This window comes from Pygocentrus nattereri, chromosome 17 (assembly GCF_015220715.1).
Source record: "Pygocentrus nattereri isolate fPygNat1 chromosome 17, fPygNat1.pri, whole genome shotgun sequence".
Lineage (NCBI taxonomy): Eukaryota > Metazoa > Chordata > Actinopteri > Characiformes > Serrasalmidae > Pygocentrus > Pygocentrus nattereri.
In genome coordinates this window covers 4,001,616-4,028,360 of record NC_051227.1, presented here as the reverse complement: position 1 = coordinate 4,028,360, position 26,745 = coordinate 4,001,616, and the positions used below count along the sequence as shown (strand labels likewise).

Here is a 26,745-nt window from a genome sequence, read left to right as displayed (position 1 = left end):
TGTGGTCATTGAGTCACTGCAGAGGTTTCCATGGCCTGTGAATCACTCAAGATGCTTCATAGTCTAGAGGATTTGTGCAATTCAGAGACCAGTCTAGACTGATTCACAGACCAAATCATACATATTTGGTATCTTCTTGTTATACAGATTTTGTTCTACACAAAACACATTCACTCAAAAAAACATACAAAACAAATCGTCAGGATTCATATACAGTATGAATCTTATTTCTGCTCAGCAGACAAATGTGTGCATCAGCAAGTCTGAGTGTGTGCGTGTGGTGCCATCCTGTCTAGAGGCCAAGATATCGCCATGGTTACACAGCATCATAAATCATAGCCTATTATACCAGCTAACAAGCTACGTGGACCAGAGAAACACACACATACACGGCTGATCAGGAAGGGTGTAAAAACGAATCTGTGATTCATCTGCACTGATTTTAGAAAACTGCATCAAACCATGTTTACTATATATTACATTTACTTTTCACGCTATACTGTACACAATATTCAGCATCATTTAAGAATCATAACTGAAACAAAAGGGAATTGTGTTTAAGTGTGAAATTTCACGATGCACTGAATCATTTACTAAAGAATCATAACCAAATTGAAATGAATTTGGGTCAAATTAGAGATTTTACGATGCATTGAATCATTTACTAAAGAAATATAATCGAACTGAACCAAATCATGGTGAAATCTGTGATTTCATAAGGCAATGATTAATTTTGTAAAGAATCATAATTGAACTAGTTTGTTGTGGTGAAATTTGTGACATCATGTTCCGCTGAACGGTTTCCTGAAGAATCATAATTGAAATGATTCAAATCATGTGATGTCATGATTCACTGAACCCGTCTGTAAATAATCATAACTGAACTGAATTGTGGTGAACTCTAAGGTTTAATGTTAGACTGAATCGTTTCCTAAAGAATCATATTTGAGCTGAACTGAATAGTTGTACTCGGCGCTGCAGTGACCTGTCCCTCACCTGTGTGGGTGGTCTGGCGGGGGGCTTCTGCGGCCGATTCTCTCTGGCCTTCCGTGCAGCGTCCAGCTGAGCCCTCAGAGAGTCCATCAGGGCCTGCACACACAGAGATTAGATTCGAGTTATGATATGATCCTGCAGTGAAGCAGACAATAAGAGGATGTAGTCAGTGTGAATAAGTATCGGCACTCAGCTTTCTGTACATACACACAGATTACACAAGATTACTGGACTGTAATGAACGTAAACAGTCTGACAGCGTCCTGCTCAGAGTCAGTGTCCTGCTCAGAGTCAGCGTCCCCTAGCTGATCTCTACCCGGTTTAGACCGCTAGCTGATCTCTACCCGGTTTAGACCGCTAGCTGATCTCTACCCGGTTTAGACCGCTAGCTGATTTTTGTCCTGTTTGGCTGATCTTTACCCTGTTTGGCTGATTTTCGACCTGTTTGGCTGATCTTTACCCTGTTTGGCTGATTTTCACCCTGTTTAGCTGATCTTTACCCTGTTTGGCTGATGTTTAACACAGTCTGTTGTTTCTCTGTTTGTGATTTTTGGGGTATTTTTTTCTCCGATGATCCCTGTATGGGTCAGTGGCGCTCTTTGATGACCTCACCGTGTTGCCCATGAGCTCAGCTTTCACCAGTTTGGCTCCGAGTTTGTTCATCTCTTCATCCGTCAGGAGTGGACCCTCTTCCTCATCTTCACCATCATCTTCATCAGTCTCTGAGCTGAGACAGTAAAGAAAAGAGAAAAGAGGAGAAAGGAGCAGAAGAGACTGTGTACTGAATCAATTCCAAAAGAATCGAATCAAATCAAATCAAATCATGATGAAATCTGAGATCTCATTATGTACTGAATCATTTCCTAAAGACATCTGTTAACGTTTGCTATTATTATTATTATTTATATTATTAATAATTAACGAGAATTAGTTTGCTACTTCTCTGAATAACTACTTGACTAATAAATCTGACTGGTGATCAATCACATCTGACTCAGTGCTGTGAACATGCTGTGTGTATGGCCACACCTGCTCTTCTCCACCAGAGTGGCGCTGCGCTGCTGTTGGATTTTCTCCTGCTGCTCCGTTTCCTCCCTCGCTCTCTCTCTCGCCTCCTGTAACTCTCTCCCACCACTGCTCTTCCTCCACGCTGGAGCATCATCATCCTCCTCATCTCGAGGTTTCAGGAATCTCGCTGCGCTCTGATTGGATGCTCCGGCGGCGGTCACTCCCGGCTTCCTCCAGGTAGCCACCGGGGTCGGGGGGTCATCAGAGTCGGACGGCTTGAGGAAGCGTCCTCTGAGGGAGGAGAGAGAGAGCTCCCTCGATCGCCTCTCCTCTCTCTGTCCATCTCTCTCTCCATCCCTCTCTCTTTCTATGCCCTGGTCTCTCTCTCGTTCTCGCTCTCTCCTCTGGTCTCTCTCTCCATCCCTCTCACTTTCTATGCCCTGGTCTTTTTCTCTGTCTCTCTCACCTCTATCTCTCATTCGGTCTCTCTCTCTCTCCCTCTTTCCTTCCCGATGACCAGCCCTGTTTGAATCTGTCCTCCATCTCTCCCTCTGTTCATCCCCCTCTCCTCTCCTCCATTTCTCCCTCTGTTCATCCCCCTCTCCTTTCCTCCATTTCTCCCTCTGTTCATCCCCCTCTCCTTTCCTCCATTTCTCCCTCTGTTCATCCCCCTCTCCTTTCCTCCATCTCTCCCTCTGTTCATTCCCCTCTCCTCTCCTCCATTTCTCCCTCTGTTCATCCCCCTCTCCTTTCCTCCATCTCTCCCTCTGTTCATTCCCCTCTCCTCTCCTCCATTTCTCCCTCTGTTCATCCCCCTCTCCTCTCCTCCCTTTCTCTCTCTCTGGTCTCCTCTGAGTGACAGCTGCCTCTTCTGCCTCCTGTAGTCTCTTCTGGAACTGCTCCATGGACTGAACACACAAACACAACAACAGCAACAACACTGTAACTAACAGCATGTGCAGTATCACCTTTAGGGGGCGGCAGTGAGGAACGTTTGATTTTTTTGATATTGGTTTATAACAAAATCTCATTAGACACTGAACTGATTCCTCGAGAATCAAATCAAACTGAATCACGGTGAAACCTAAACTCTCGTTATGTACTGAATCGATTCCTAACGAATCAAATCAAACTAAATCACTGTAAAATCTGACATCTACTGTACTAAACTGTTTCCTAAAAAATTAAACTACACTGACTCAAGCTGGAATCTAATATCCCATGGATAGGAACACGTCTTTAGGAACCACAATGAATCATGGTGAAATCTGAGATCTCATCAGGCACTGAAACGATTCCTAAAGAATCAAAACAAACTAATCATGGTGAAATCTGACGCCTATTGTATTGAACTGTTTCATAAAGAATCTAAATGAAACTATGCGGAAAGCTGATATTCCATGTACTACTACCACGTGCTAAAGAATCAAACTCAGTCATGACAAAATCTGACATCTCATGTACTGAATCACTTCATAAAGAATCCTACTGAACTGAACCATGATGAAATTTGAGATCTCAGGCATTGCATAATTTCCTAAAGAATCAAATGAAACTGAATCAGGGTGACATCTAAAATCCTATTTTGTATTGAATCAGTTTTGAAAGAATCAGATCAAACTGAATCATGGTGAAGTCAGACATGCCCACATAATGTGTGTGTGTGTGTGTGTGTGTGTGTGTGTGCAGTACCCCGTATCTCTCAGCCACAATGTCGTCCAGTCTGCGCTGCTCTTTCTCTGCCTGTTCCTTCATCCTCTGATAGGACTTCCTTAACCAGCTCAGACCCCCGTCCTCCACCATCGCCGCTGAGAGACAGAGAGAGACAGAGAAAGAGACAGAAAAAGACAAAGAGACACAGATAAGAGAGAGAGCCAAAGAGACAGAGAAAAAGAAAGAGAAACAGAGAGATAAACACACAGAGAGAGAAAAAGAGACAGAGAGAGACACAGAGAAAGAGAGAGACAAAGAGACAGAAAGAGAATAAACTCTGTTTATACCTCACACACTGAATAATAGGAGAATTTTGGAAAAGGGGTGGAATTTTTTGTGGGTTATGTTTTCTTATTAATTGGCTATACCTTTTTTTAGGGCAGTACTGCTGCTCTCCTCTGGGGGCAGCCCGCTTCCTCCATCTTTCCAGTAGGGATTGAGCTCCAGCCTGTGGAGTCCAGCCTGAAGGACAGAGAGATTTATATCATAATGTAATTAAAATTCCTAACGGTTTCTGTATTTATCACAATATTATTGTATTTTCAAATAAAACCTCTATATACTCTTAAACTGTAACTCTCTACCGCTAGCTTGGTTTGCACCATCTGTACTGCTGACCGCTCCGGATGAGCTGGAGCTCCGCCCACTGCTGCTAACGTTTACAGTGCGCACGGTTAAAGTTTTGGAGGTGGAGTTTAGAGAACCCCTGTGAGCAGAGCCTCATTAGTGGAGACAGCGGCACACCTGCTCCACGCTGCGCTCCCTCTCTCGCTCCGCCTCTTTCTCCGCCTCCTTCCGTGCTCGTCTCTCGGCAACAGATGTCGTCTTCATGGCCAGGAAGTCGAAGGTCATCCACTCATCTCTCTATAAAAAAAAAATAATAATCAAAGATCAAACCAAGAAAAAGACAGAGAGAGAGAGAGAGAGAGAGAGAGAGAGAGAGAGAGAGAGAGAAAGGGGAGAGAGAAAGAGAGAGAGAGAAAGAGAAAGGGGAGCAAGAGAAATATAGAAAGAGAAAAACAAAGGGGAGGGAAAGAGAGAGAGAGAGAGAGAGAGAGAGAGAGAAAGGGGAGAGAGAAAGAGAGAGAGAGAAAGAGAAAGGGGAGCAAGAGAAATATAGAAAGAGAAAAACAAAGGGGAGGGAAAGAGAGAGAGAGAGAGAGAGAGAGAAAGGGGAGAGAGAGCCCTTCAATCTTACTATAATAACAGTGTCTAACACTGAACAGCCTCTCTCTTTCTCTCCCTCCCTCTCTCGTGATGGAGTGAGTGATTGTAATGATCATCTTTAACGATACTCTGTTTTCAGTATATAATGGTATGGTCAGTATTATGTAGAACACAACATACACAGCACAGATACAGATCAGGTGGCGCCTAAGTAGGAATCAAATGCGTGAGATTTCAGGGTTCTTATCTCTGCGGACTACAGTAAACAGTCCTGTGTGGTTGGAGAGGGAGCTTAACACCCTGTAATCCTGTACAGATTGAAGTCGGTCACTCTTATTATCGCTAGGCTGTCTAGGGTGCGCCTAAGTAGGATACACCTTTATGAGAGCCCAGCGTCCGTATCTCCGGTTCCCTTAAGGCCACCAACACAATCCAGAGCTTGACAGAAAGGGCGCCTCACGCTCTACTGACCTGTGGAGTTTGGCTTTGTCATGGATTTTTAAGCATTTTCTTCTGCAGTTTTACTCATGACGTCATCAGCGATTAGTCAACATTGACTCTACTTTCATCACAAACCTGACGACTATTAAATTAAGGTGTAATTCAGAAAAGCTTAATGAGCAAATTTCATTTAAAAGACTAGTTTACCAAGGCGATCATAGGCTAGCTACCTATATTGTTTGCCTCAACGGGTATCTGTAATCAAGAATTAATACTTATTCATTATTTAAAATTTTGAAGACCATTAGCTTTAGTGTTTTTACATAGGAGTTGCATTCTTCTGATTGTTTTTTGATTGAACTTTTGATTGTTCAATTAAAGAATTAAGTATTTATAAAGTTCTGCTTGCAACAAACAATGTGTCGGTTATTATCTGTATTGTTATGCCTTCATATCTGCTGTTGACAAAAAAACGGTACATTGATGGTAGTGTATGATATAATTCCTTTAAATTATCCAATGTTTCCTATTAATTCCAATAAATTCCCAAAGTTCCCAAAATTTCCATGGAAAGTTTACATTCTGGAATATTTCCAACCCTACCTATTACTGATAAAGGTTCTCAGCTTGTATAATCTCCATAGAACAGCTCTGACCAATAGAATGTGACACTTTGGAGCAGCTGCACATGATCCTAAGGTCTCCATGCCCAATACCAAGTGTAGGCTAGAGAGGTATAAAGCCCCCAGCATTGGGCTGTGGAGCAGGGGAACTCTGGAGTGATGGAGCTCCATCCAATACTTTCGGGATGAATTGGAGTAACCCAGAACTGACCATCCAACATCAGTACCTGACCTCACTAATGCTCAATCAAATCCTCACAGCAATGTTCTAGTGTTAAGCCTTTCCAGAAGAGAAGAGGCTGTTACTGCAGCACAGGCTCACTACACCTTCATTAATACAGATTATACAGCTGTATGAAAAAGACAAGATGCCCCTAAAATTATCTAAATCAAAATCCCCCATAATTAAGTGGTTTAGACGTAAGTAGAGTCAGAACTGTTCACAGTGGTGGTGATAGGAATCAGACGTCCACCTCTAAAAGCTCCTCACAGAAAGTTCCTACAGTAAATGGTTCTACATTCACTGCTTGATGACTGAGACGCTGTTTTATGATAGTTTGGAGAACTTAAACTCCATTCATGGTGGAGGGAGACATGCAGGGCGCTGTGAGGTAAAATAGTCCCCAAAGAAAACTGATTATTCCAGATTTTCCACTATTTTCCATCATCAACATTCCATATCAACTCAGAAGACTCGTGTAGGTTCTCTGGTGGTTCTGGATGGTAAATAAAATATCTATATTTGTGTTGTAGTCATGGCAACCCCTGGTTCCTATCACCACCACTGTAAAAAGATCTGACCCATTTCATACCAAACCTCTCTGAATCACTCTGTTCACATCTCACACATCAAATTATCGAGGAATTTTGGAAAACTGGTGGAATTCCCCTTTAACACATCCTCTACAGAGAAAAAGACTGTTTACATCGTCCTCTGTAGACAATGTGTTATTTTCACTTTGAAAAGAAACACCACGTCATGTAACTGGGGGTGCACAAACTTTTGCTCATGACGGTAAACCAGTGCCATGATGTCCACTCCTGCTGTCTTCACAGGGCCTCGGCCTGCGGCGTGTTTAGAATATGAATCGGTCAGTCAGTGTGTTGTTTACAGTATCGATCCACTAAAGGGACAATGACGAATTATTGATCTGCGATTGGGAGAGCGAGAAACTTACTGACCGGCCTTTTAGAGAGGGGTCAGCACCGGCCATTACAGCAAAATAGATAAAGGAAACACGATCAGACACAGCAGAACTTGCAGCGTATTCACCATCTAGAACATTAAAGCGCCCATATCTCACACCTTCTCCCCTGTGATCCACTTAATGTTTGAAACTTTTTTTAGTGACTGTCCTATACTCCAGCCAGAAACACTGCTTATAACATCAGCGGGAATAGGTGGGGCTAAACTGCTGTAGGCTGAACGGGTGGAGCTAAACTGCTGTAGGCTGAATGCTGGAGCTAAACTGCTGTAGGCTGAAAGGTGGGGTTAAACTGCTGTAGGCTGAATGCTGGAGCTAAACTGCTGTAGGCTGAATGGGTGGGGCTTGTGTGACATCACAAACCAATTCAGTTTTCCATGGTATGGGCCCTTTAACACTTAATAACCCAAAGATCAGCTTTGGCTTTGTTTACTTTTTTTTTTTTACAGTAACAAGCTACCAAATACTGTGCCTACCTGGTTGCTATTGGCTGTGCTGACAGTGGGTGTGGCCTGCCCTGAGACCTTCCACGCTTTGTCCACTCCCCTTGACTGGGGTGCAGCTTCCACCCACTCATCAGAGTCCTGTAGAGAAACATGTAAACAAACAACTCGGACACATGATAAACACGTAATCTGATTAAGCTGTAAGCAAACAGTCTCTATAAACATCAGACTGTCTCCTGCTGCATTTGACCTCTGAGCTGTCCGAGGAGCCGCCCTGCTCCTGAGCTTTTTCTTTCTTCACTTTCTTTTTCTTCTTCTTCTCCTTCTTCTTCTTTTTGGATTTGTCCTTCTTCTTATTATTATTTTTCACTGAATGCTCCTATAAGCAGAACACAAGTCATAACCGTTATGAGCAACGTAACTTTATTAAATCAGTAATAAGAGACCCAGACACTGTAAATGCTGAAGTATCATTACTTCTTATGGTCTCTTCATACTGATCTCCTACTAGCAGTCATAATTCAGGCTCAATTTAACCTCTATAACTCCTCAGGACCAAAGGAGGTTCCTAAACGTACTTCGTCTTATTCTTCATAACGTTCATATTTCATAAGCTCCATTCAGAAGCTGGGCGTCGTATGAGGCTGTAACTCTTCTCTCCAGTCTAATAGACGGTGATGTCATTTTAAACCCTTATAATAAAAGAAGCTGAACTCAGTTTGTTTTTCTACTGACAGTCGACCCGTTTTTCCCCAAATCTGGGCTATAAACTATAAACAGGCGGCGTCTCTTCAGTGATCTGCTCTGGAAACACTACTTTTATACAATAACACAAAGAGCGTCAGAGATTTTTGGCTTTCAGCAGTAAACTGTAAGCATATATCAATATGTGTAGATCATAAAACACGTGTTGAGGGGAACTTTTAGAAAAAAAAAAATAGAATAAAATGTTTTACATTTATTTCATGCAGTCACTGAATAGTTTGCCTTACGATTTGGTCAGGGAAACTCGGGTGGACAAACCAAAATATACCAATGTACCAATATGATGATGATGATAAAAATCATAATAAATATCTGTTCTATGGGAGTAAAACCTCATACCTGCAAAGCAGCAACTTCACCAGAAAAAGGAAAAAACCTCTTAGTCATGTTATTCTGAGTCATTTAAAATGGGTCCGTAAAATCGGTTGGTTCTGAAATGTTTATAACGATGTAAAGTCCAGCTGATGTTTTACAGTTATGTGAAAAATCTAAATAAAACGTCCAAAACAGAGACGCAGGATTCTGTCCCAACAGCGATGATATGCTAATAAACTTAGGTCTGGCGATGCAAGCACACTGCTTTGACCAGCAGGAGGAAGCAGAGTGCAGCGACTCAAGCCATTCAAGCACACTGCACTGACCAGCAGGAGGCAGCAGAGTGCCGCGACTCAAGCCATTCAAGCACACTGCACTGACCAGCAGGAGGCAGCAGAGTGCCGCGACTCAAGCCATTCAAGCACACTGCACTGACCAGCAGGAGGCAGCAGAGTGCCGCGACTCAAGCCATTCAAGCACACTGCACTGACCAGCAGGAGGCAGCAGATTGCCGCGACTCAAGCCATTCAAGTAATTTTTGTTTTATAAATAGTCGGTTCAGAAAGCCTTGGACGGACCCCACACGCCCTCAGAGGTTACAATAGCGACACCTCTCACCTGACCAATCTGCTGCAGCCGCTGGTCGATTTCCGGCAGCATCCAGGTGTCTTCACCTCGAGCCTTCCTCTCCGCCGCCCTCCGCTCCTCATCCTCATACTTCTTCTTCGCCTGGAGAGAGAGAGAGAGAGAGAGAGAGAGGTGGTCTCTGATGCTGTGTGACACTTATCTGTACATTTTTATTGATTCGTCTTATTTTAGAGCCTCTTTTTAAAGCAAGTGTGATGATTCACCCAATCAGCAGCACGTTCACTGTAACGGTGGTGCTGCAGTGCTCACATTAACCTCATTCTGCAGAAACAGCGCCACCTTCTGGCAGCTACACGCCACAAAATCAAAACGTACAAAATCCTGCTGTTCACTGAGTCTGAGAACAGAACCACAGCACCCCTCTAACACTGAACTAGTATCATTATTAATACGATATGACAGATTAATACAACATATAATTATCTCTTTTAATAGCACTGGATTAATATAATCTGGGATTATATCTACAGCTTGTTTAAAGTAACAGCATTAATATAACCTCAGGTTATTTCTACAGCTCGTTAAACAGCACTGAAATGATTTAACCTGGGGTTATATCTACAGCTTGTTAATTAGCACTAGAATAATGTAACCTGGGATTATTACTACAGCTTGTTTAATAGTAGTGGATAAACATAATCACAGTTACCTACTGTTTTAGCTGCTCTGGCTTCATTTACCTGCCGGAGGATCTGCTCTGGTTTAATTTACCTGTTGGTGGATCTTCTCTGGTTCTATTTACCTGTTGGAGGATCTGCTCTGGTTCTATTTACCTGCTGGAGGATCTGCTCTGGTTCTATTTACCTGTTGGGGGACCTACTCTGGTTCTATTTACCTGCCGGTGGATCTACTCTGGCTTTATTTACCTGCTGGAGGATCTACTCTGGTTCTATTTACCTGTTGGAGGATCTACTCTGGTTCTATTTACCTGCTGGAGGATCTGCTCTGGTTCTATTTACCTGCTGGAGGATCTGATCTGGTTCTATTTACCTTTTGGAGGATCTACTCTGGTTCTATTTACCTGTTGGAGGATCTACTCTGGTTCTATTTACCTGTTAGAGGATCTACTCTGGTTCTATTTACCTGTTGGAGGATCTACTCTGGTTTTATTTACCTGCTGGAGGATCTACTCTGGTTCTATTTACCTGTTGGAGGATCTACTCTGGTTCTATTTACCTGCTGGAGGATCTACTCTGGTTCTATTTACCTGTTGGAGGATCTGCTCTGGTTCTACTTAACTGATGGAGGATCTACTCTGGTTCTATTTACCAGTTGGAGGATCTACTCTGGTTCTATTTACCTGCTGGAGGATCTACTCTGGTTCTTTTTACCTGTTGGAGGATCGACTCTGGTTCTATTTACCAGTTGGAGGATCTACTCTGGTTCAATTTACCTGTTGGAGGATCTACTCTGGTTCTATTTACCTGCTGGAGAACCCCCTCTCTGTATTTCCTCTTTTCGGATTTTTTCTTCTCGATGTTCCTCTCGCTTTCAAACCCTCCATATGCCGCCATCACGCCGACGAAAACAGTCGTAAAGCGATTTCCACTGTCGTAATGATCGGCCTGACCTTGCGGGTCACGTGACAAGCTTCGTTTCTCTTTTTCCTCACCTTATTTGAAGTTTTCATCTGATTTTAACGTTCAGACCAGCTTGTCGTGTCTGAATAAGACAAATAAACCCTAATCTGATCGTCACTGTCCGTGATTGTCAATATTTCGAGCTTGGTGTTAAAAATAAGCACCTTTTTAAATCACTGACTGTTTACGTTTCCATGTCAGCAACTACAATACCCAGAGGCCTCCTGCTCTCTCAGCCAATAAGAGAAACGGACATTTCTAAACAGTTCTGGTTCCGAGACGAAAACCTCCATTTATAATCGCGATTCATTTGATTTTTTATGATAATAAAACAATATTTACAATAAACACCAAAGACTGCAGAGGTTTACGCAGAAGGGTGAAAGTGAAGGGTTGAACCCATTCCCAGTGCTTTGTGGGATCTGTAGTTTACTCCGATTAACACGTTAACTACACAGTCTTGTGCTTTTAACTTTTTGTTCGGTTTCATTTGTATGAAGTCACGATCAGAAACCACATGGTATAACATCACTGGCTTTTTTAATTTTACTGCCGGTCACTGGGCGGTCACTGTTTAAAAACACAGCGTCAAAATAAAAGGGCGGGTGAAGAATTAACTAATGAATAAAAACGGAAGTAGGTTTTAAAAACTAGGTTTATAAAAGCTCAAAAGAACTGAAGTTCTTTCAGCATTTACCAGCACAGTAGCTGAAGTCTGTTATACTGTAATAATATTAATAATAATAATAATAATAATAATAATAATAATAATAATAATAATAATAATAATAATAATGATGATGATGATGCGGATAATTATTAAATTAAATTAAATTAAGTTAAATATAGATAGACAGATCTCAGACGGCTCAATCTGGTACAACACTGATCTCCAATAAGGTAACAACTGATGTTACATTAGATAGATAGATAGATAGATAGATAGATAGATAGATAGATAGATAGATAGATAGATAGATAGATAGATAGATTTTTTCAGCAAGGAATTGTGGGTGTGGAAAAGAGCTGCGTTGGCCGGGAATCGAACACGGGTCAACTGCTTGGAAGGCAGCTATGCTAACCACTATACCACCAACGCTAGAAAACATCTGGAGACATGAGAAGGAAAAACTTTGCCTCTGGCGGCTCAAACTTGTACAACACTGATCTCCAATAAGGTAACAACTGATGTTACTTTAGATAGATAGATAGATAGATAGATAGATAGATAGATAGATAGATAGATAGATAGATAGATAGATAGATAGATAGATAGATGGACGGATGGACGGATGGATGGATAGACAGACAGACAGATAGACAGTCAAGGAAACAGGTAGATAGATTGATAGACAGATTTTGTCAGCAGGGAATTTTGGGTGTGCAAAAGTGCTGCGTTGGCCTGGAATCGAACCCAGGTCAACTGCTTGGAAGGCAGCTATGCTAACCACTATACCACCAACACCGGAAAACATCTGGAGCAACGAGGAGGGAAAACTCTGCCTCTAGCGGGTCAATCTGGTACAACACTGATCTCCAATAAGGTAACAATTGATGTTACATTAGATAGGTAGATAGATAGATAGATAGATAGATAGATAGATAGATAGATAGATAGATAGATAGATAGATAGACAGACAGACAGACAGACAGACAGACAGACAGATCTCAGACGGCTCAATCTGATACAACACTGATCGCCAATAAGGTAACAACTGATGTTACATTAGATAGACAGACAGATTTCTTCATCAGGGAAATGTGGGTGTGGAAAAGTGCTGCGTTGGCCGGGAATCGAACACGGGTCAAGTGCTTGGAAGGCAGCTATACTAACCACTATAACACCAACGCTAGAAAACATCTGGAGACATGAGAAGGGAAAACTCTGCCTCTAGCGGCTAAATCTGGTACAACAATGATCTCCAATAAGGTAACAACTGATGTTACATTACATAGATAGATAGATAGATAGATAGATAGATAGATAGATAGATAGATAGTTAGATAGATAGATACAGACAGACTGATTTCTTCATCAGGGACTTGTGGGTTTGGAAAAGTGTTGCGTTGGCCGGGAATCGAACCCCGGTCAACTGCTTGAAATGCAGTTATGCTAACCACTATACCACCAACGCTGGAAAACATCTGGAGCAACGAGGAGGGAAAACTCTGCCTCTAGCGGCTCAATCTGGTACAACACTGATCTCCAATAAGATAACAACTGATGTTACATTAGATAGATAGATATAGACAGATAGATAGATAGATAGATAGATAGATAGATAGATAGATTTTTTCAGCAAGGAATTGTGGGTGTGGAAAAGAGCTGCGTTGGCCGGGAATCGAACACGGGTCAACTGCTTGGAAGGCAGCTATGCTAACCACTATACCACCAACGCTAGAAAACATCTGGAGACATGAGAAGGAAAAACTTTGCCTCTGGCGGCTCAAACTTGTACAACACTGATCTCCAATAAGGTAACAACTGATGTTACTATAGATAGATAGATAGATAGATAGATAGATAGATAGATAGATAGATGGACGGATGGATGGATAGACAGACAGAAAGATAGACAGTCAAGGAAACAGGTAGATAGATTGATAGACAGATTTTGTCAGCAGGGAATTGTGGGTGTGCAAAAGTGCTGCGCTGGCCTGGAATCGAACCCAGGTCAACTGCTTGGAAGGCAGCTATGCTAACCACTATACCACCAACACTGGAAAACATCTGGAGCAACGAGGAGGGAAAACTCTGCCTCTAGTGGGTCAATCTGGTACAACACTGATCTCCAATAAGATAACAACTGATGTTACATTAGATAGATAGATATAGATAGATAGATAGATAGATAGATAGATAGATAGATAGATAGATAGATAGATAGATAGATAGATAGATAGATAGATAGACACACTGACAGATCTCAGACGGCTCAATCAGATACAACACTGATCTCTAATTAGGTAACAATTGATGTTACATTAGATAGATAGATAGATAGATAGATAGATAGATAGATAGATAGATAGATAGATAGATAGATAGATAGATAGATAGATAGATAGATAGATAGACAGATAGATAGACAGATAGATAGATAGATAGATAGATAGATAGATAGATAGATAGACAGATCTCAGACGGCTCAATCTGATACAACAATGATCTCCAATAAAGTAACAACTGAAGTTACATTAGATAGATAGACAGATTTCTTCAGCAAGGAATTGTGGGTGTGGAAAAGTGCTGCGTTGGCCGGGAATCGAACCCGGGTCAACTGCTTGGAAGGCAGCTATGCTAACCACTATACCACCAACGCTGGAAAGCATTTGGAGCCATGAGGAGGGACAACTCTGCCTCTAGCGGCTCAATCTGGTACAACACTGATCTCCAATAAGGTAACAACTGATGTTAAATTAGATAGATAGATAGATAGATAGATAGATAGATAGATAGATAGATAGATAGATAGATAGATACAGACAGACTGATTTCTTCATCAGGGAATTGTGGGTGTGCAAAAGTGCTGCGTTGGCCGGGAATCGAACCCGGGTCAACTGCTTGGAAGGCAGCTATGTTAAACACTATACCACCAATGCTGGAAAACATCTGGAGCAACGAGGAGGGAAAACTCTGCCTCTAGCGGCTCAATCTGGTACAACACTGATCTCCAATAAGGTAACAACTGATGTTACATTAGATAGATAGATAGATAGATAGATAGATAGATAGATAGATAGATAGATAGATAGATAGATAGATAGATACATAGATTGATTTCTTCATCAGGGAATTGTGGGTGTGGAAAAGTGTTGCGTTGGCCGGGAATCGAACCGCGGTCAACTTCTTGAAAGGCAGCTATGCTAAACACTATACCACGAACACTGGAAAACGTTTAGAGCAACGAGGAGGGAAAACTCTGCGTCTAGCAGCTCAATCTGGTACAACACTGATCTCCAATAAGGTAACAACTGATGTTACATTAGATAGATAGACAGATTTCTTCAGCAAGGAATTGTGGGTGTGGAAAAGCGCTGCGTTGGCCGGGAATCGAACCCGGGTCAACTGCTTGGAAGGCAGCTATGCTAACCACTATACCAGCAACGCTGGAAAGCATCTGGAGCCATGAGGAGGGAAAACTCTGCCTCTAGCGGCTCAATCTGGTACAACACTGATCTCCAATAAGGTAACAACTGATGTTACATTAGATAGATAGATAGATAGATAGATAGATAGATAGATAGATAGATAGATAGATAGATAGATAGATAGATAGATAGATAGATAGGCACACAGACAGATCTCAGACGGCTCAATCTGATACAACACTGATCTCCAATAAGGTAACAATTGATGTTACATTAGATAGATAGATAGATAGATAGATAGATAGATAGATAGATAGATAGATAGATAGATAGACAGACAGACAGACAGACAGACAGACAGACAGACAGACAGATAGATAGATAGATAGATAGATAGATAGATAGATAGATAGATAGATAGATAGATAGATAGATAGATAGATAGATAGAGACAGACTGATTTCTTCATCAGGGAATTGTGGGTGTGCAAAAGTGCTGCGTTGGCCAGGAATCGAACCCGGGTCAACTGCTTGGAAGGCAGCTATGTTAAACACTATACCACCAATGCTGGAAAACATCTGGAGCAACGAGGAGGGAAAACTCTGCCTCTAGTGGCTCAATCTGGTACAACATTGATCTCCAATAAGGTAACAACTGATGTTACATTAGATAGATAGATAGATAGATAGATAGATAGATAGATAGATAGATAGATAGATAGATAGATAGATAGACACACAGACAGATCTCAGACGGCTCAATCTGATACAACACTGATCTCCAATAAGGTAACAATTGATGTTACATTAGATAGATAGATAGATAGATAGATAGATAGATAGATAGATAGATAGATAGATAGATAGATAGATAGATAGATAGATAGATAGAATTGTGGGTGTGCAAAAGTGCTACGTTGGCCGGGAATCGAACACTGATGAACTGCTTGGAACAGCTGTTTGGTTAGCAGCTATGCTAACCACTATACCACCAACACCGGAAAACATGTGGAGCAACGAGGAGGGGAAACTCTGCCTCTAGCGGGTCAATCTGGTACAACACTGATCTCCAATAAGGTAACAATTGATGTTACATTAGATAGATAGATAGATAGATAGATAGATAGATAGATAGATAGATAGATAGATAGATAGATAGATAGATAGATAGATAGATATCAGACGGCTCAATCTGATACAACACTGATCTCCAATAAAGTAACAACTGAAGTTACATTAGATAGATAGACAGATTTCTTCAGCAAGGAATTGTGGGTGTGGAAAAGTGCTGCGTTGGCCGGGAATCGAACCCGGGTCAACTGCTTGGAAGGCAGCTATGCTAACCACTATACCACCAACGCTGGAAAGCATCTGGAGCCATGAGGAGGGACAACTCTCCCTCTAGCGGCTCAATCTGGTACAACACTGATCTCCAATAAGGTAACAACTGATGTTACATTAGATAGATAGATAGATAGATAGATAGATAGATAGATAGATAGATAGATAGATAGATAGATAGATAGATAGATAGATACAGACAGACTGATTTCTTCATCAGGGAATTGTGGGTGTGCAAAAGTGCTGCGTTGGCCGGGAATCGAACCCGGGTCAACTGCTTGGAAGGCAGCTATGTTAAACACTATACCACCAATGCTGGAAAACATCTGGAGCAACGAGGAGGGAAAACTCTGCCTCTAGCGGCTCAATCTGGTACAACATTGATCTCCAATAAGGTAACAACTGATGTTACATTAGATAGATAGATAGATAGATAGATAGATAGATAGATAGATAGATAGATAGATAGATAGATAGATAGATAGATAGATAGATAGATAGATAGATTTTTTCATCAGGGAATTGTGGGTGTGGAAAAGTGTTGCGTTGGCCGGGAATCGAACCGCGGTCAACTTCTTGAAAGGCAGCTATGCTAAACACTATACCACGAACACTGGAAAACGTTTAGAGCAACGAGGAGGGAAAACTCTGCGTCTAGCAGCTCAATCTGGTACAACACTGATCTCCAATAAGGTAACAACTGATGTTACATTAGATAGATAGACAGATTTCTTCAGCAAGGAATTGTGGGTGTGGAAAAGCGCTGCGTTTGCCGGGAATCGAACCCGGGTCAACTGCTTGGAAGGCAGCTATGCTAACCACTATACCACCAACGCTGGAAAGCATCTGGAGCCATGAGGAGGGAAAACTCTGCCTCTAGCGGCTCAATCTGGTACAACACTGATCTCCAATAAGGTAACAACTGATGTTACATTAGATAGATAGATAGATAGATAGATAGATAGATAGATAGATAGATAGATAGATAGATAGATAGATAGATAGATAGATAGAATTGTGGGTGTGCAAAAGTGCTACGTTGGCCGGGAATCAAACCCGGATCAACTGCTTGGAACAGCTGCTTGGTTAACATCTATGCTAACCACTATACCACCAACACCGGAAAACATGTGGAGCAACGAGGAGGGGAAACTCTGCCTCTAGCGGGTCAATCTGGTACAACACTGATCTCCAATAAGGTAACAATTGATGTTACATTAGATAGATAGATAGATAGATAGATAGATAGATAGATAGATAGATAGATAGATAGATAGACAGATAGATAGATAGATAGACAGATATCAGACGGCTCAATCTGATACAACACTGATCTCCAATAAAGTAACAACTGAAGTTACATTAAATAGATAGACAGATTTCTTCAACAAGGAATTGTGTGTGTGGAAAAGTGCTGCGTTGGCCGGGAATCGAACCCGGGTCAACTGCTTGGAAGGCAGCTATGCTAACCACTATACCACCAACGCTGGAAAGCATCTGGAGCCATGAGGAGGGACAACTCTGCCTCTAGCGGCTCAATCTGGTACAACACTGATCTCCAATAAGGTAACAATTGATGTTACATTAGATAGATAGATAGATAGATAGATAGATAGATAGATAGATAGATAGATAGATAGATAGATAGATAGATAGATATCAGACGGCTCAATCTGATACAACACTGATCTCCAGTAAAGTAACAACTGAAGTTACATTAGATAGATAGACAGATTTCTTCAGCAAGGAATTGTGGGTGTGGAAAAGTGCTGCGTTGGCCGGGAATCGAACCCGGGTCAACTGCTTGGAAGGCAGCTATGCTAACCACTATACCACCAACGCTGGAAAGCATCTGGAGCCATGAGGAGGGAAAACTCTCCCTCTAGCGGCTCAATCTGGTACAACACTGATCTCCAATAAGGTAACAACTGATGTTAAATTAGATAGATAGATAGATAGATAGATAGATAGATAGATAGATAGATAGATAGATAGATAGATAGATAGATAGATAGATAGATAGATAAATACAGACAGACTGATTTCTTCATCAGGGAATTGTGGGTGTGCAAAAGTGCTGCGTTGGCCGGGAATCGAACGCGGGTCAACTGCTTGGAAGGCAGCTATGTTAAACACTATACCACCAATGCTGGAAAACATCTGGAGCAACGAGGAGGGAAAACTCTGCCTCTAGCGGCTCAATCTGGTACAACATTGATCTCCAATAAGGTAACAACTGATGTTACATTAGATAGATAGATAGATAGATAGATAGATAGATAGATAGATAGATAGATAGATAGATAGATAGATAGATAGGCACACAGACAGATCTCAGACGGCTCAATCTGATACAACACTGATCTCCAATAAGGTAACAATTGATGTTACATTAGATAGATAGATAGATAGATAGACAGACAGACAGACAGACAGACAGACAGACAGACAGACAGACAGACAGATAGATAGATAGATAGATAGATAGATAGATAGATAGATAGATAGATAGATAGATAGATAGATAGATAGAGACAGACTGATTTCTTCATCAGGGAATTGTGGGTGTGCAAAAGTGCTGCGTTGGCCAGGAATCGAACCCGGGTCAACTGCTTGGAAGGCAGCTATGTTAAACACTATACCACCAATGCTGGAAAACATCTGGAGCAACGAGGAGGGAAAACTCTGCCTCTAGCGGCTCAATCTGGTACAACATTGATCTCCAATAAGGTAACAACTGATGTTACATTAGATAGATAGATAGATAGATAGATAGATAGATAGATAGATAGATAGATAGATAGATAGATAGATAGATAGATAGATAGATACATAGATTGATTTCTTCATCAGGGAATTGTGGGTGTGGAAAAGTGTTGCGTTGGCCGGGAATCGAACCGCGGTCAACTTCTTGAAAGGCAGCTATGCTAAACACTATACCACGAACACTGGAAAACGTTTAGAGCAACGAGGAGGGAAAACTCTGCGTCTAGCAGCTCAATCTGGTACAACACTGATCTCCAATAAGGTAACAACTGATGTTACATTAGATAGATAGACAGATTTCTTCAGCAAGGAATTGTGGGTGTGGAAAAGCGCTGCGTTGGCCGGGAATCGAACCCGGGTCAACTGCTTGGAAGGCAGCTATGCTAACCACTACACCACCAACGCTGGAAAGCATCTGGAGCCATGAGGAGGGAAAACTCTGCCTCTAGCGGCTCAATCTGGTACAACACTGATCTCCAATAAGGTAACAACTGATGTTACATTAGATAGATAGATAGATAGATAGATAGATAGATAGATAGATAGATAGATAGATAGATAGATAGATAGATAGATAGATAGATAGAATTGTGGGTGTGCAAAAGTGCTACGTTGGCCGGGAATCAAACCCGGATCAACTGCTTGGTTAACATCTATGCTAACCACTATACCACCAACACCGGAAAACATGTGGAGCAACGAGGAGGGGAAACTCTGCCTCTAGCGGGTCAATCTGGTACAACACTGATCTCCAATAAGGTAACAATTGATGTTACATTAGATAGATAGATAGATAGATAGATAGATAGATAGATAGATAGATAGATAGATAGATAGATAGACAGATAGATAGATAGATAGACAGATAACAGACGGCTCAATCTGATACAACACTGATCTCCAATAAAGTAACAACTGAAGTTACATTAGATAGATAGACAGATTTCTTCAACAAGGAATTGTGTGTGTGGAAAAGTGCTGCGTTGGCCGGGAATCGAACCCGGGTCAACTGCTTGGAAGGCAGCTATGCTAACCACTACACCACCAACGCTGGAAAGCATCTGGAGCCATGAGGAGGGACAACTCTGCCTCTAGCGGCTCAATCTGGTACAACACTGATCTCCAATAAGGTAACAACTGATGTTAAATTAGATAGATAGATAGATAGATAGATAGATAGATAGATAGATAGATAGATAGATAGATAGATAGATAGATAGATAGATAGATAGATAGATAGATAGATACAGACAGACTGATTTCTTCATCAGGGAATTGTGGGTGTGCAAAAGTGCTGCGTTGGCCGGGAATCGAACCCGGGTCAACTGCTTGGAAGGCAGCTATGTTAAACACTATACCACCAATGCTGGAAAACATCTGGAGCAACGAGGAGGGAAAACTCTGCCTCTAGCGGCTCAATCTGGTACAACATTGATCTCCAATAAGGTAACAACTGATGTTACATTAGATAGATAGATAGATAGATAGATAGATAGATAGATAGATAGATAGATAGATAGATAGATAGATAGATAGATAGATAGATAGATAGATAGATAGATAGATAGGCACACAGACAGATCTCAGACGGCTCAATCTGATACAACACTGATCTCCAATAAGGTAACAATTGATGTTACATTAGATAGATAGATAGATAGATAGATAGATAGATAGATAGATAGATAGATAGACAGACAGACAGACAGACAGACAGACAGACAGACAGACAGACAGATAGATAGATAGATAGATAGATAGATAGATAGATAGATAGATAGATAGATAGATAGAGACAGACTGATTTCTTCATCAGGGAATTGTGGGTGTGCAAAAGTGCTGCCTTGGCCAGGAATCGAACCCGGGTCAACTGCTTGGAAGGCAGCTATGTTAAACACTATACCACCAATGCTGGAAAACATCTGGAGCAACGAGGAGGGAAAACTCTGCCTCTAGCGGCTCAATCTGGTACAACATTGATCTCCAATAAGGTAACAACTGATGTTACATTAGATAGATAGATAGATAGATAGATAGATAGATAGATAGATAGATAGATAGATAGATAGATAGATAGATAGATAGATAGATAGATAGATAGAATTGTGGGTGTGCAAAAGTGCTACGTTGGCCGGGAATCAAACCCGGATCAACTGCTTGGTTAACATCTATGCTAACCACTATACCACCAACACCGGAAAACATGTGGAGCAACGAGGAGGGGAAACTCTGCCTCTAGCGGGTCAATCTGGTACAACACTGATCTCCAATAAGGTAACAATTGATGTTACATTAGATAGATAGATAGATAGATAGATAGATAGATAGATAGATAGATAGATAGATAGATAGATAGATAGACAGACAGACAGACAGACAGACAGACAGACAGACAGACAGACAGACAGATAGATAGATAGATAGATAGATAGATAGATAGATAGATAGATAGATAGATAGATAGAGACAGACTGATTTCTTCATCAGGGAATTGTGGGTGTGCAAAAGTGCTGCGTTGGCCAGGAATCGAACCCGGGTCAACTGCTTGGAAGGCAGCTATGTTAAACACTATACCACCAATGCTGGAAAACATCTGGAGCGACGAGGAGGGAAAACTCTGCCTCTAGCGGCTCAATCTGGTACAACATTGATCTCCAATAAGGTAACAACTGATGTTACATTAGATAGATAGATAGATAGATAGATAGATAGATAGATAGATAGATAGATAGATAGATAGATAGATAGATAGATAGATAGATAGAATTGTGGGTGTGCAAAAGTGCTACGTTGGCCGGGAATCAAACCCGGATCAACTGCTTGGTTAACATCTATGCTAACCACTATACCACCAACACCGGAAAACATGTGGAGCAACGAGGAGGGGAAAATCTGCCTCTAGCGGGTCAATCTGGTACAACACTGATCTCCAATAAGGTAACAATTGATGTTACATTAGATAGATAGATAGATAGATAGATAGATAGATAGATAGATAGATAGATAGATAGATAGATAGATAGATAGATAGACAGATATCAGACGGCTCAATCTGATACAACACTGATCTCCAATAAAGTAACAACTGAAGTTACATTAGATAGATAGACAGATTTCTTCAGCAAGGAATTGTGTTTGTGGAAAAGTGCTGCGTTGGCCGGGAATCGAACCCGGGTCAACTGCTTGAAAGGCAGCTATGCTAACCACTATACCACCAACGCTGGAAAGCATCTGGAGCCATGAGGAGGGACAACTCTGCCTCTAGCTGCTCAATCTGGTACAACACTGATCTCCAATAAGGTAACAACTGATGTTAAATTAGATAGATAGATAGATAGATAGATAGATAGATAGATAGATAGATAGATAGATAGATAGATAGATAGATAGATAGATACAGACAGACTGATTTCTTCATCAGGGAATTGTGGGTGTGCAAAAGTGCTGCGTTGGCCGGGAATCGAACCCGGGTCAACTGCTTGGAAGGCAGCTATGCTAACCACTACACCACCAACGCTGGAAAGCATCTGGAGCCATGAGGAGGGACAACTCTGCCTCTAGCGGCTCAATCTGGTACAACACTGATCTCCAATAAGGTAACAACTGATGTTAAATTAGATAGATAGATAGATAGATAGATAGATAGATAGATAGATAGATAGATAGATAGATAGATAGATAGATAGATAGATAGATAGATACAGACAGACTGATTTCTTCATCAGGGAATTGTGGGTGTGCAAAAGTGCTGCGTTGGCCGGGAATCGAACCCGGGTCAACTGCTTGGAAGGCAGCTATGTTAAACACTATACCACCAATGCTGGAAAACATCTGGAGCAACGAGGAGGGAAAACTCTGCCTCTAGCGGCTCAATCTGGTACAACACTGATCTCCAATAAGGTAACAACTGATGTTACATTAGATAGATAGATAGATAGATAGATAGATAGATAGATAGATAGATAGATAGATAGATAGATAGATAGATAGATAGATAGATAGATAGATAGATAGATAGATAGATAGATAGGCACACAGACAGATCTCAGACGGCTCAATCTGATACAACACTGATCTCCAATAAGGTAACAATTGATGTTACATTAGATAGATAGATAGATAGATAGATAGATAGATAGATAGATAGATAGATAGACAGACAGACAGACAGACAGACAGACAGACAGACAGACAGACAGATAGATAGATAGATAGATAGATAGATAGATAGATAGATAGATAGATAGATAGATAGATAGAGACAGACTGATTTCTTCATCAGGGAATTGTGGGTGTGCAAAAGTGCTGCCTTGGCCAGGAATCGAACCCGGGTCAACTGCTTGGAAGGCAGCTATGTTAAACACTATACCACCAATGCTGGAAAACATCTGGAGCAACGAGGAGGGAAAACTCTGCCTCTAGCGGCTCAATCTGGTACAACATTGATCTCCAATAAGGTAACAACTGATGTTACATTAGATAGATAGATAGATAGATAGATAGATAGATAGATAGATAGATAGATAGATAGATAGATAGATAGATAGATAGATAGATAGATAGATAGATAGATAGATAGATAGATAGAATTGTGGGTGTGCAAAAGTGCTACGTTGGCCGGGAATCAAACCCGGATCAACTGCTTGGTTAACATCTATGCTAACCACTATACCACCAACACCGGAAAACATGTGGAGCAACGAGGAGGGGAAACTCTGCCTCTAGCGGGTCAATCTGGTACAACACTGATCTCCAATAAGGTAACAATTGATGTTACATTAGATAGATAGATAGATAGATAGATAGATAGATAGATAGATAGATAGATAGATAGATAGATAGATAGACAGACAGACAGACAGACAGACAGACAGACAGACAGACAGACAGACAGACAGATAGATAGATAGATAGATAGATAGATAGATAGATAGATAGATAGATAGATAGATAGAGACAGACTGATTTCTTCATCAGGGAATTGTGGGTGTGCAAAAGTGCTGCGTTGGCCAGGAATCGAACCCGGGTCAACTGCTTGGAAGGCAGCTATGTTAAACACTATACCACCAATGCTGGAAAACATCTGGAGCGACGAGGAGGGAAAACTCTGCCTCTAGCGGCTCAATCTGGTACAACATTGATCTCCAATAAGGTAACAACTGATGTTACATTAGATAGATAGATAGATAGATAGATAGATAGATAGATAGATAGATAGATAGATAGATAGATAGATAGATAGATAGATAGATAGAATTGTGGGTGTGCAAAAGTGCTACGTTGGCCGGGAATCAAACCCGGATCAACTGCTTGGTTAACATCTATGCTAACCACTATACCACCAACACCGGAAAACATGTGGAGCAACGAGGAGGGGAAAATCTGCCTCTAGCGGGTCAATCTGGTACAACACTGATCTCCAATAAGGTAACAATTGATGTTACATTAGATAGATAGATAGATAGATAGATAGATAGATAGATAGATAGATAGATAGATAGATAGATAGATAGATAGATAGATAGATAGATAGACAGATATCAGACGGCTCAATCTGATACAACACTGATCTCCAATAAAGTAACAACTGAAGTTACATTAGATAGATAGACAGATTTCTTCAGCAAGGAATTGTGTTTGTGGAAAAGTGCTGCGTTGGCCGGGAATCGAACCCGGGTCAACTGCTTGAAAGGCAGCTATGCTAACCACTATACCACCAACGCTGGAAAGCATCTGGAGCCATGAGGAGGGACAACTCTGCCTCTAGCTGCTCAATCTGGTACAACACTGATCTCCAATAAGGTAACAACTGATGTTAAATTAGATAGATAGATAGATAGATAGATAGATAGATAGATAGATAGATAGATAGATAGATAGATAGATAGATAGATAGATAGATACAGACAGACTGATTTCTTCATCAGGGAATTGTGGGTGTGCAAAAGTGCTGCGTTGGCCGGGAATCGAACCCGGGTCAACTGCTTGGAAGGCAGCTATGCTAAACACTATACCACCAATGCTGGAAAACATCTGGAGCAACGAGGAGGGAAAACTCTGCCTCTAGCGGCTCAATCTGGTACAACATTGATCTCCAATAAGGTAACAACTGATGTTACATTAGATAGATAGATAGATAGATAGATAGATAGATAGATAGATAGATAGATAGATAGGCACACAGACAGATCTCAGACGGCTCAATCTGATACAACACTGATCTCCAATAAGGTAACAATTGATGTTACATTAGATAGATAGATAGATAGATAGATAGATAGACAGACAGACAGACAGACAGACAGACAGACAGACAGATAGATAGATAGATCGATCGATCGATCGATCGATAGATAGATAGATAGATAGATAGATAGATAGATAGATAGATAGATAGATAGATAGATAGATAGAGACAGACTGATTTCTTCATCAGGGAATTGTGGGTGTGCAAAAGTGCTGCATTGGCCAGGAATCGAACCCGGGTCAACTGCTTGGAAGGCAGCTATGTTAAACACTATACCACCAATGCTGGAAAACATCTGGAGCAACGAGGAGGGAAAACTCTGCCTCTAGCGGCTCAATCTGGTACAACATTGATCTCCAATAAGGTAACAACTGATGTTACATTAGATAGATAGATAGATAGATAGATAGATAGATAGATAGATAGATAGATAGATAGATAGATAGATAGATAGATAGATAGATAGATAGATAGATTTCTTCATCAGGGAATTGTGGGTGTGGAAAAGTGTTGCGTTGGCCGGGAATCGAACCGCGGTCAACTTCTTGAAAGGCAGCTATGCTAAACACTATACCACGAACGCTGGAAAACGTTTAGAGCAACGAGGAGGGAAAACTCTGCGTCTAGCAGCTCAATCTGGTACAACACTGATCTCCAATAAGGTAACAACTGATGTTACATTAGATAGATAGACAGATTTCTTCAGCAAGGAATTGTGGGTGTGGAAAAGCGCTGCGTTGGCCGGGAATCGAACCCGGGTCAACTGCTTGGAAGGCAGCTATGCTAACCACTATACCACCAACGCTGGAAAGCATCTGGAGCCATGAGGAGGGAAAACTCTGCCTCTAGCGGCTCAATCTGGTACAACACTGATCTCCAATAAGGTAACAACTGATGTTACATTAGATAGATAGATAGATAGATAGATAGATAGATAGATAGATAGATAGATAGATAGATAGATAGATAGATAGATAGATAGATAGATAGATAGATAGATAGAATTGTGGGTGTGCAAAAGTGCTACGTTGGCCGGGAATCAAACCCGGATCAACTGCTTGGAACAGCTGCTTGGTTAACAGCTATGCTAACCACTATACCACCAACACCGGAAAACATGTGGAGCAACGAGGAGGGGAAACTCTGCCTCTAGCGGGTCAATCTGGTACAACACTGATCTCCAATAAGGTAACAATTGATGTTACATTAGATAGATAGATAGATAGATAGATAGATAGATAGATAGATAGATAGATAGATAGATAGATAGATAGATAGACAGATATCAGACGGCTCAATCTGATACAACACTGATCTCCAATAAAGTAACAACTGAAGTTACATTAGATAGATAGACAGATTTCTTCAACAAGGAATTGTGTGTGTGGAAAAGTG

General features: G+C 41.2%; 1 protein-coding gene and 10 non-coding genes across 11 annotated transcripts in view; all 11 read right to left on the bottom strand.

The window, feature by feature from the left end:
- The window catches only part of cwf19l2 (CWF19 like cell cycle control factor 2), a 16,346-nt gene extending 5,463 nt beyond the window's left edge, over positions 1-10,883 (bottom strand). The window contains exons 1-11 of the mRNA XM_037546353.1: positions 10,749-10,883; positions 9,295-9,405; positions 7,847-7,975; positions 7,627-7,734; positions 4,459-4,578; positions 4,083-4,176; positions 3,694-3,809; positions 2,792-2,909; positions 2,023-2,650; positions 1,606-1,720; positions 997-1,089 (exon numbers count right to left, since the gene is read on the bottom strand). Coding sequence (XP_037402250.1) covers positions 997-1,089; positions 1,606-1,720; positions 2,023-2,650; positions 2,792-2,909; positions 3,694-3,809; positions 4,083-4,176; positions 4,459-4,578; positions 7,627-7,734; positions 7,847-7,975; positions 9,295-9,405; positions 10,749-10,838 — 1,722 coding nt within the window. The 5' untranslated portion in view covers positions 10,839-10,883. The remainder of the gene's footprint in view (positions 1-996; positions 1,090-1,605; positions 1,721-2,022; positions 2,651-2,791; positions 2,910-3,693; positions 3,810-4,082; positions 4,177-4,458; positions 4,579-7,626; positions 7,735-7,846; positions 7,976-9,294; positions 9,406-10,748) is intronic.
- A 3,273-nt stretch (positions 10,884-14,156) lies between these two features.
- Positions 14,157-14,228, bottom strand: trnag-ucc. The gene has a single exon. It is a non-coding gene; the product is annotated as a tRNA-Gly (tRNA).
- A 2,057-nt stretch (positions 14,229-16,285) lies between these two features.
- trnag-ucc lies at positions 16,286-16,357 on the bottom strand. The gene has a single exon. It is a non-coding gene; the product is annotated as a tRNA-Gly (tRNA).
- A 1,395-nt stretch (positions 16,358-17,752) lies between these two features.
- On the bottom strand, positions 17,753-17,824 carry trnag-ucc. Its single transcript has one exon. It is a non-coding gene; the product is annotated as a tRNA-Gly (tRNA).
- A 283-nt stretch (positions 17,825-18,107) lies between these two features.
- On the bottom strand, positions 18,108-18,179 carry trnag-ucc. The gene has a single exon. It is a non-coding gene; the product is annotated as a tRNA-Gly (tRNA).
- A 1,257-nt stretch (positions 18,180-19,436) lies between these two features.
- Positions 19,437-19,508, bottom strand: trnag-ucc. Its single transcript has one exon. It is a non-coding gene; the product is annotated as a tRNA-Gly (tRNA).
- Positions 19,509-20,082: 574 nt separating this feature from the next.
- Positions 20,083-20,154, bottom strand: trnag-ucc. The gene has a single exon. It is a non-coding gene; the product is annotated as a tRNA-Gly (tRNA).
- A 2,098-nt stretch (positions 20,155-22,252) lies between these two features.
- Positions 22,253-22,324, bottom strand: trnae-uuc. The gene has a single exon. It is a non-coding gene; the product is annotated as a tRNA-Glu (tRNA).
- Positions 22,325-22,548: 224 nt separating this feature from the next.
- On the bottom strand, positions 22,549-22,620 carry trnag-ucc. Its single transcript has one exon. It is a non-coding gene; the product is annotated as a tRNA-Gly (tRNA).
- A 2,134-nt stretch (positions 22,621-24,754) lies between these two features.
- trnae-uuc lies at positions 24,755-24,826 on the bottom strand. Its single transcript has one exon. It is a non-coding gene; the product is annotated as a tRNA-Glu (tRNA).
- A 1,257-nt stretch (positions 24,827-26,083) lies between these two features.
- Positions 26,084-26,155, bottom strand: trnag-ucc. Its single transcript has one exon. It is a non-coding gene; the product is annotated as a tRNA-Gly (tRNA).
- Between the last annotated feature and the right edge of the window lie 590 nt (positions 26,156-26,745).